The 10,818-nt window shown below is 53.1% G+C and overlaps 1 protein-coding gene across 14 annotated transcripts in view; it reads right to left on the reverse strand.

Annotated features, from left to right (window-relative positions):
• Positions 1-6,683, reverse strand: part of Pax8 (paired box 8) — a 54,169-nt gene extending 47,486 nt beyond the window's left edge. For all 14 annotated transcript variants that reach the window (XM_048352384.1, XM_048352376.1, XM_048352381.1 and 11 more), the window contains exons 1-2: positions 6,532-6,683; positions 6,055-6,166 (exon numbers count right to left, since the gene is read on the reverse strand). In XM_048352384.1, the coding sequence (XP_048208341.1) occupies positions 6,055-6,166; positions 6,532-6,633 (214 nt within the window). In that variant the 5' untranslated portion in view covers positions 6,634-6,683. The remainder of the gene's footprint in view (positions 1-6,054; positions 6,167-6,531) is intronic.
• Positions 6,684-10,818: the final 4,135 nt, after the last annotated feature.

A 10,818-nucleotide genomic window follows, 5' to 3' on the forward strand; every position in this document is an offset into this window, starting at 1 on the left:
ATTTCACAGCTGGGAAAACTGAGGACCGTACTGAAATGGCATTTCTATGGACATGGATGTGGAAAATGAGCTCATAGAAGACCTTGAAGGTTTCCGCTGGTGCACACGCTTAGGGTTCTGGCTGAGTTTTCACTGAGTTTGTAGAAGAGGATCATTGTTCTACTGGTAGGACAAAGAGTTCCTGGTGAACTATACTTTGGGTGGGTAGAGAGTGGGCAGGAAAATGGAATCAGGTCTACCTCTCTGAGCATTGGTTTTCTTCCTTTTGAATAAACAACTCAGCAGCAGTAGCTGCAGGGCAGAGGTATGGGAATTAAATGAGATGTTGGAAGTATCTACCCTCCGCACAACACCATACCTATAGCAGCCCTCAGAGATAACTGTAGCTTCATGGACACATTCTCTTTCTTTGGACATGAAAGTAGCATTAGAGGAGCAGGAGTGGCTAAGAGGCTGGCTATAAGGAACCCTAGAAACACTTGACACCTTACATGACATTTGAGACTATTGTGTGTGTGTGGGGGGGGGGATCTTCAGGAGTTAATGGAAAAGGGGACTACATATCCCTGGGGGAGCCTCTGACTTTCCTCCCTTTGACCTTGAACAAGACTCAGTAAAGGTATGTTTCTAGCCAGAGCCATTGCTGGGGAAGGGCTAGGTGAAGCCCAAACTCAGAAACATGAATTACACGTTTAAACAGAGAATCTCAGGAAGGCTTTTTCCTGGCCAGTAGCTTGAATGCCAGGCATTTGGTCCTCGCCAACCTGTGTGGCTGTGGGAAGCATCTGGAGCAGGTTGGTCCCCCAAGAAGGCCCATCAGCCTAACTCTGGACAGGATAAAAAATAACCATGAACCTCCAGATCTACTTGAAAGTCTGCCGTGGCGGTAGATACGTGTGCAGTTAGTTTCTGCTCACCCCTCCTGTCCCAGAGATCATTTCAGGGCTATTCACCATAGTCTGGATTGTTTTCTGTACTTCCCCCCTCCCCACACCTGGCCTCACCCCAAGACAGCCTCCAAACACCCCTGTTAGAAGAAAGCATTTCACCCTTTTCCTCTCCAAAACAACCTGAGCCCTTCGAGGGACAGAGGGGGAACACGGTGCACCCTCAGCTTCTAGCTCTGAAGGAACTGGGGGCTGAACCAGAGCCACAGCCTCTACCTAAGTCACAAACAATCCGTGTCTGGAAGGGGGCTCCCTCCCTCCGTCCTCCTTTGCAAATCATCTCTCCCTCCCTTCCCCCCACTTTCCCCTAGCTCTCCTCCCTCTTTCACTCTTTCCTAAAGGGAAGCTGCTTCTTTTATCTTTGGGCTCCTTCTGTACTCTGAACCACACAGCTCAAAGCTTCTTAGCTTAACTGAGAGCTCAGCACCTCTTGGACTGATAACTGGAGCAGCTTGAAAATGCTTAGAACTGAAGACAGACCAACTGTGGCAAGAGAAAGTAAACACATCCGCGCATCAGTCAACTCTAGCAAGCTCCTCGCTGATGCTACAAACCGCAGCTCCTGCCGGCTCGAGGATGCTCTGGCGGGAGGGGACCCAGTCTTTTGGGGGACCTGGTTTGGATGTTCCTAACAATCTGTCCGTGCACCCTATGAATTTTACGTTTGGAAATGTACCAAGAGAAGAGGCCCACTGGTTTCGTTTATTTCTGCTGGCGGTGGGGGGGGGGGGGGGGGACGGCGCGGAGAGGCTTCAGGTGAAACTTACCAGTGAAAGAATGGGAACTTTTCACAAAATAGAAGGTACTAATGACGTAATTTGATAGGAACATTTGAGGGACATTTCCTATGGAAAAAATATCATTTCTATACTACCCTCCCCAAACGCACACAAATTGTTTTTATGAGAACCAATTAATAAATGCTAATTCATTCAAGCATATCTGCACTAAATTACTGTTTCATTTAATTGCAGGGGAATTTTCCATTACTAAACTCTCCCTTGCTGATTTTCTTGCATTATTTATATTTTTTTTTCAGTTTTGCTGGTAGTGGGGTTGGTATGTGATATTATCTGCTGTTTGTGCGTCTTAAATTTCTTTTTCATTTAAAATGTTTCCTCATTCTTTCAGCTCCCAGTAATCTGGGAGAAACATCACTAAAAGCAGACAATATTTTATATATGAATGATTGAAAAGGCACTAGCTGAAATTAATCTAAATGAAGTGAATCTTGCATAATTATGTTCTTCTAATACCAGGTGTGTGTGTGTGTGTGTGTGTGTGTGTGTGTGTGTCTTTACTTCGAGTTTAAGCAGAAATATATTCTCATGTCAGTAAGTCTGAGTGTGAAAAGACTACATAGGAACTAGAGATGAAGATTATAAGGGCTTTCATAAAATAAAAACAGTAACACTCCAATGTCTTGGTAAGTCCTCAAAGCATGATGGTTATTTTCTTATTTCCTTTCTTTGGACCCTCAAATCCAAACTTTGATAGTCAGATACCTAATCTCCTGCCCAGCTGGCTCTCAAAGATTCTGCCTTTTTATACATAGAAAAGTGGGGAGTCTAGGGTGGTAGAAAAAGGTGAGTTTGGGTCTATGATAAAGAATTTGTGTTCAGAAGAACACATTCTGAAAATGGGATTTCAATTTTCTTCTATTGAGTAGCAAAGATTCCATACGCCTGGCTACCTTCCTTTCTGAAATGAGCACTTTCAGTTTATTGTCAGCCGCCTTCCCCTATTTTTTTTTTGTTTTGCTATTACCTTGCATTCATTGTCTTCCTCTATTCTTTCCTGTCTTTCTCACAGAATTTCTTAAAATTGTCCTAGAGGCTGTAAATTATTAAACTGTTTACTCCAAGGTTTAGTTATGAGATGGCATGTCACCATAAGTAAAGTTTCACCTTTATACCAACCCCATCAATAATTACAGAACAAGAATGACCTAGTAAATCTTTCTTACTATTAACTATTGCAAAAATGATTTCATTTATTCTGAGCATTCTATTGACTCTACATTTGTACATGCGAAATTCCATTGCCTTTTACATTTTGCAAATTAATTATCAAGTAGAGAGTCCCAATCCAAAATGAAGTTGGCATATAAAGAGCTTGTGAAATTAATCATGAGAAAATGTATGTCTCCCCAAAATGTGCACTTCATTAAAATTAGAGATGAGGCCACAAACAGAAAGTTTTTTTCTATTCATAGAATGCTTATCTCATTTGAACCAGAATATTTCTTAATAACTGAAGTTCCACGAGATTAGTTTTTGTTTTGTTTATTTTACTTGCCTTTGTCCTTTTCGGGAAAATTAGGCAGGGTTTGGGGTTTTTTTTTTTTTTTTTTTTTTGGATATAGGCTGAAAAAATTAATTAACTTTCCTTCCAGCCCCCAAAAGGTCCCAGATAAATGCTTCCAATAGACATCAAAAAAGTGTCAATTAGAAATAATTACTTCTTATCAATCAGTGGGGCAATTAAAGTGACAAAGCTTGAAAAGATACTTATCTTAAAACTAATTCACAAGGTAACTAAATTATCTACTAATTAACTCGCATGAAGGAGGGTGGGTGGATAGCCCCGTCTGGAAACAAAGATGAATTGAGGAACCCCCAATACCTCTTTATGTCCCTCAATACTTATACGTCTCCTCTCCCAAAAGAACTTCGCTTTTAACCCTGTGGAGAAGCCTGGAAGACAAATCCTTCCTGAGGTCTGTGGATTCCCCTTCTCCTTCCAGTCTGAAGCCAGGAGAAGGACGGGGGCTTCCGCGTGTGTAACCCCCGATCTCGGATCAGGACCTACGTGCGATTCTTTCTCCTGGATCTTACATCTCGGCACGCGGATCGCTTCCCCCCCCCCCGCCCCCCAAGTCACCACGAGAACCGCGAATTATTCCTCATACCATTTGCTGACAACTAGCTTGCTTTTACAGAATCCTTTCCCATCCACCCGGCACAATCCGCTGACGTCTTAATAGGCATGTGGCAGTGATTATTTGCCATGAACCCCGACATTACAAAATGTGTCTGCGGGGGAAGATTTTGTTCCCTGATGCAACAAAACAAAAACAAAAAAAAAACTCCTGCGGATTTCACCCAACATTTATTTGGCTCTCATGGGCTTTGCCGGCATCAGAATGGTTCTCGCTAGCACCCTTTCTTCAGAACAAAGCTGTCGGGGTCGGGGTGGGGGTGTGGGGGGGGAAGGTTCTCCCTCAGCCGCGGGGGGAGCCCCGCTCACCTGGGAGGCGGGCGCGCGCCCCGGACTCTCCCCGGGGCTTCGGGGAACCGTGCGCTGGGGCCAGCCAGGCGGGTGCTCCCACGGGGGGGGAGTCTAGAGGAAACTTCCAGTGAGAGCTACCCTCGGAAAAAGGGGGTGTGGGGAGGGGGGGCGCCCGGAATGCTAAAAACTGAGAGAGAGAGAGAGAGGAAAGGAAAAGATGTTCCCAACACAGGAAGGATCCGCGTATGAATTTAGCTGCTTGCAATGCACTAAATCCTCTCCCTTCTCCGAAGGCTTTCCCCCCTATTCTTGTTTGTTTGGGGGAGAGTGGAAGAAGTCCCTTTGACCCCCCCCCCCCACCTCCTGCACACACACACACACACACCTGGCCGGGCCGGGGGAGAGGACGCCCTCCCTCCCTCCCTCCCTCTCTCCCTCCTTCCCTCCTCCAACCCCGGGGTGATTTGCATCTGGGGCTAGTGGGAAATTGGCGTCTCATCACCGGAGATCGCTGCTGATTAATAATAATAATAATAATAATAATAATAATAATAATAATAATATAGTAAACGAAGTAAAAGCAAATCGTGCCTCCTCGCGCTCCCGTTCATTGTGATGGGCGCTTCTAGAATGGAAATAAGTAGCGATTGTTTTTTCAAGTCCCCCGGAGGAGCGGTGACGGCTTCATCCCCCCCCCCCGCCCGCCCCCCGCCGCCGGGCCGGGTAGACCCCGGGTCCCCGAGCCCCCACTCGCGCTCACACCGCCCCCAAAGGTCAGGGGAAGGGCGAGGGGGGGTCCCCCGCGAGACTCTCCGGAGGCCGGGCGGGGTGCGCGCCGGGCACCCCGGGCGCCCCGGGCGCGGGGCCTCGGCTGGGCCCGGGAGCGGGGGACGCGCTGCCCCCGGTCCGGGCGCCGGGGAAGGGGCGCCGGGCTTCCCCGCGGGAGCTGCCCCGGGCCCGGCTCGGGGGCGGCGGGGGACGCGGGCCGCCGGCTCCGCCCGCGGGTCTGGAGGGCGCCGCGGGGAGGACGCTCCGGGCGGCCCCGGCCCCGCGCGGCCGCGCCGCGCTCCCGGCGGGATAGAGACCTCAGCGCGGCGCGGCGCGGGCCCCGCGCGGGAGAACGAACGCCCCGCGGGCCGGGCGGGACTTCATCTCCGCCGGGAATATCGATTTCCTCCCGCCCCGCCGGCCCCCGGTCGATGGCGAGGAGCCCCGGCCCCCGCCCTCGCCTTCCCCGCGGCCGGGGGCGCCCGCCCGCCCGCCCTCCCTCCCTCCATCACCCCCGCGGCCCCGACCCCGACCCCGCCCGGCCCCGGCCCCGGGCCCGGCCGCCGGGAAGCCCGCGCGCGCTCGGCAGGCCCCAGGCCCCGGGGCGCGGGGGTGGAGGTGGACCGGGGCGCGCCAGCGGACACCCCGCCGGCGGCGGGGCGAGGGCATCCCGGGGCGCCCGAGGGGGCCGCCGGCCCCCAGACCCCCGGCCCCCCCCCAGGCGCGCGGGGCGCCCAGTCCCGCCGGGGGGGCGGGGGTGGGGGGGACACCGGGGCGCCGAGGTCCGGCCGCAGCGCCCGGGCGGCGGCGCGGAGCCGGGGACGCCGCCGAGGACGAGCGCCGTGGCCGGGCCGCGCGAGGCGGAGCGCGAAGCGCCACCCCGTGACCCCGCCGGAGCCAGGCGGAGGGGCCCCGGGGCCCAGCCGGGCGGGTCCCCCCCTCTCCCCGGGGGCGGGGGGTGGGGAGACTGAGGCCCCCCCCGGCGCCCCGAGCCCGGGAGCGGCCGCGGCCGGGCGCCCCGGACCCGCGCGCACGCACGACGCCCCGCGGGGTCGCGGGGTCCCGGGGTCCCGGGGTCGCGGGGGTCCCGGCCGCGCCCCGTCCTTACCGGATCGGATGGAGTTGTGAGGCATCGCCGGGGCGTCGCTCTCCGCCGGCGGAGCACCGGGGGCTTCGTAACTCGCGTCCGGCCCGCACTGCGCGCTGCGCCCGCCGCGGCCCTGCACGGACAGACCCAAGGCGGGGGGCATGAGACGCCAGGCCCGGGGCGCGGACCCCCGGACCCCGCGGCTCGCCAGGCGTCGAGGAGGCCGGGGGGCGGGGGGGGGGGGGGAGAAGGGCAGCTCAGCCAGGCCCAGCTCAGGCATCAGTCAGTCCAGGGGATCCGGGCTTGGGGTGGTGAGCTCTGAACTCCTGCCCCTTTACCCCCTGTCTCCACTGTCCCAGCCTGAACCTGTTTGACGTAGGGGAGGGGGAAAGGGGCCTCCAGACTTGCGGGGACCCCCTCATTTCTGGAAGTCCCACGTCCCCCCCCCCCCAGCCTAGCCGGCTAGTCCCCGGCTGAGCCGGGCGCGGCCTGGCGTACCTGGCGGGCTGGACACAGGCCTCGGCCGCCCGGGTTCACCTGGGAGGCTGCCCTGGGCCGGCGTCTCTCCTCGGGCTGAAGTTTGTTCCCATCCACTCGCATCCCCGACCGGTTTTATCCCGCCGAGGCCCTGGGAGATGGGTCTGGCGAGGCTCTCGGGCCGCCGATTGGCTGGCTGGGTGCAAGGGGGGTGCGGGAAGGGGAGGATTTTTGCAAGGGGGACATGGCTGAGTGGACTCAGGAGTTAGAAACATTCGCTGGAGCTTCTGTTTCCCGCGGAGGGAAGGGAGGACCGTGGCCAAGCCCGAGCTCCGCGGGGCCTGGCGTGAGGAAGGCCGAGGGGTCTGAGGATCACGATTCTCGGGGGGCCTCTCGGGGTTGCCGACCATCCATCCCCGTAAGTGGCACAGTGGCCCTCAGCTCTCCCCTGATCTGCGCACCGAGAACCAACCTTCCCTCCGTAGGAAGGAACTTTCGCCTGCAAGCCTGGTTCTTCCCCTAGAAGCCTGCTCACTGGAGGCCCCCAGCTGCTCCCCAAGTCCCTAGTGGGGACTTCCAGGGCCAGGCCCCTGGACAGCCTTGAGATCCGTTTCCCCCGGGGTCACATCCCAAGCCTTTGGGATATCTCTCTGTGCGGAAAAAAACATGCACAGCGCACCTCTTCCTCGCTCCTTGGGCATTTTGAACTTGGAGGAAAAGTTTGAGAGAAGGGCAGGGAAGGATTAAATTTCACCTCACCCTGGAAGGGCTTTAGCATTGACGGGGACTGGGTGGACCGGTGGCATCGGCTTTGGGAATCAACACTTCTCGTGAGGGCAAGAAGGGGTTCTTTAGGTAGACTTGAGAGGCCCTTTTCCTATGTGGAGGAGGGATTACGGGAAGACTGTGAGCACATGGAAGCAAATATCCTGAAGTATCTACAAGCCAATGGAGCCAGGCCCTGACTCAGAGCCTGACAGTGGCCCAGCCAAAGGCCAGGAGAGGCAGCCCTAAAGGCTTCTCAGGGGCTGCGGAGGCCTAGAGAGGCTAAGCTATTAGACGGGGAAGGAAGCAGGGGAAGGGAGGGGCCCAGGACAAGAGTGGCCTCCCCCTCCTTCCCTTCCTCTCCCCCTCCTTCCCTTCCTCTCTCCCTCCCTCTCCCCATGTTTCATGCAAAGAATGGACATGCTACTGAATGGAGCCTCCCCATTTGTAAAGGTCTTTAAGCAAAGGCAAGGGGGGTACTTGAGTATTTTAAATGTTTCTCCAAAATTGTTGAAAACGGCCGTGGTTTTGAAAGATTCAGAACCTCAGCTGCCTCCATCGGACTCCCCCTGGGAAAGAAGGAAGAAACGCATCAGGAGGAAAGTGGATCTTGGCATCAGTCCCAAGGCCCCCCACCCCCAAGCTGGCGTTTCTCCATGACCTCTGCCGGGTCACTGGAGGGCACCCGTGGAGTGACAGACACTCTGAGGCCCCCTTCTCACCAGAGGGGTTCTAAGTGGTCTCATCCAAAACTTCTGGAAACGCATGGATTTCTACTGGGGCCAAGGACCCCACAGATGTCAATAATAATCACAATAGAACATCGTCTAGCTATCTAGCCAGTGTTCTTTCTAATGATCCACAAAACAAATCTCCCTCCTACCTCCCCTGTTTGAGCAAAAATTCTTAAAGGGAAGTATCAGTAGATTAAACTTTCTTGCCCAGTTTGTGAACACATTTGAAAAATCACTTTAATATAAAAACAATGCACAACCGAGCAGGTCTGCGTCTCAAAGGAAAACACCCACACACTCTGAGAAAATCCCTTCTGCGGGCTGCAGGTGACACAGCCAATAATGGGGACACTCAGCAAGATCATCTTCTAGAACCAAAGAGCAGTAAGAACATGGTGAGCTTTTGCTGCAGAGATAAACAAAATTACAATTGGAAATCAGGTCTGGATTCCGAGATTCTTCCCGAGTCCCTGAGACCAAGGGCCACAGAAATGTCAGTACCCCAACCTGACCTCTCTAGTACGAGTCTCCTAATACATATATATTGGAAAATACGTATATTTTGAGATATGTATCATACCTCAAATAATACATATATACATATATATGTGTTGAATTTCTTTGATCAGTTTAACTTTAAGCTACAAAGACTTCAAGCTCTCCTTTCACTTTATTTGATTTCAAAATGAATTTACAACTTATCTCATTTCAGTGGGAAACTGAGATTCCCACTTTTTAAAATTACCACCTCCTTCTCCAGCTTTTGTTCTTTTAAACTTGATTCCTGTAATGCTTCCTTGCCAAGATTATTGTCTAGAAACCCACAGTTTAACCCACTTACTATTTTAAACTCTTTTTTTTCTGAAAAAGTTTAATTCATTGTCCATATTAAAATGCAAAAGTAGAGATCTTGCGTGCCATTGTGGAATTGAATATTCTCTCATGTTCAAACTTTCAACTGTTGTAGGTGACTGCCTAACTCTCCTACGCTTTTGAGTTTGCATTAATAGCCTATGACTTGTTAATTCTGTGTTGATCTGCAGAGCTTTCAAGGTCTTCTTTTCTGGGTTTCAGCTGAAATTCACTGTGCTTCTTAGTAGTGTGATGAACTATGGGGCCCGCTCCAGATGGATCCAAAGGCCATGCCCCAGTCATGAGACTTTCCAGTGCTGAGATGGCCGTCCTGGACAAATGAGTTTGGCTTATCACAGTAGCTAGTTGGAGGGACATCAGTTGGGGTCTTTTGTAAATAGCCTGAAGTTTCAACTAACTACTGGGTGAGTGTTTCATTACCCGGGTGAAATCTTACCAACCTGCTGGCTCTGGTGACCTATATCTGTACTCCAGAATGCTCTATGGGACTCTCTACTGCAGTAAAGGAAACTTGGGACCACTTCTCTCCCACGAGATGGGTTCTCAGAAGTTCCTCTGCATAGGCTGGGCATCCTTGATGCCAGCCATGGCAGAAGCTTCCTACCCCATCCTCCCTCTCCCCCCATGACAACCTTCCTTCTCACCTACAGGGCCACCCTCTCCCACATGAAGAACTGCTCTGGACCTCACGAACAGCCTTTAGGAAGAAAGCGGCAGCTCTCTACTTTGAGTCCCAAGTGTTAGCTGGGCACTGGCGGTTCATACCTGTGATGTTACTCAGGAGATTGGGATCTGAGAATTGGGATCCACAGAACCTGGGCCGAAAAGTCAGAGGGACTCCATCTCCAATTCGCCAGCAAAATGCTGATCTGCAAGCATGGCGCCGGCGGTAGAGTGCCAGCTGACTGGAAAAGGCTGAGCAAGAAGGGAAGCCCTGAGTTCAAGCCCCAAATCCCGGCCCCCACACAACATAAGTGTTCCTGACCCAATGGTGTAAAATGGGACCATTTTTTCTCCTCTGAGCTTCAGTTTCCTCTTCTGTAGAATGTGGGTGCAGGGCGGGGCGCGGGCAGGGAGGTTAGAACCTACCTTGTGGCTCTATTGTGGGGGATGAATAGAGTTATGAATGTAAAAGCCCTTTGAAAACTACAGCTCTGTACAAAAGTTAATTATTATTAGACAACAAAGGCAGGAGCAATATAGCCGAGAAGGGCCGAGTTAAAACTCCTCTCACATTTTGCTGTAGAAGTCGGTTCCTTTCATCCTTCTCCCAAAGTGTGGTGGTGGTGGTGGCGGTGGTGGTGGTGAGTTTTTGCCTGGGGTACTGGCTGACATCCTTGGGGAGGAAAGGGAAGGGGAACTCAAGGTTGTGGGGAAGGCCTGGGAGGCAGGGGAGGAAGGCTATGTGTGCTGAAGGAGACGGTTTTGAAGGGAGCTATGAATGTTCTTTGGCCTAAAGGGAGGGCAGCAGAGATAGTGGCAAAGGGGAGACAGCCTTCCCGGTTGCTTGGCGGTTTGGGAGGGAGGGATTGCTGCGGGAACAGCCAGCCTTCCCACCACTCTCTTCCCTCCTGGACTTGTCCAATCCTGCCACCTCCACACGGGATTTCTACCTGGTCTGCACACTCAGGAAACGGCCAGCAGCCTGCCCTGGGGCCTCCTGGTGGCTGTGCCTGAGAATCAATCATTAATTATGGGAGGAGGAGGGCTTTCAAAACACAGAAATAGACATACAGGTCCTGGCAGGTAAAAGGAAAGAGGCCACTAGCTGGGGAAAACCTTTTGGAAAAAGCCACCCCTGGCACTTGTCCAGTTGGGTAGTGCTGGAAATAGGACCCGGGCACATGTCTCTTGAACCTTTTGCCTATGTCCTGGCGCCTGATGTTTGGGGACTGAGTAGGAAAAACCCTGATTGAGGAAGTAGAAGGAAAAGGGG

Source organism: Perognathus longimembris, chromosome 8, assembly GCF_023159225.1.
Source record: "Perognathus longimembris pacificus isolate PPM17 chromosome 8, ASM2315922v1, whole genome shotgun sequence".
NCBI classification, from domain to species: domain Eukaryota; kingdom Metazoa; phylum Chordata; class Mammalia; order Rodentia; family Heteromyidae; genus Perognathus; species Perognathus longimembris.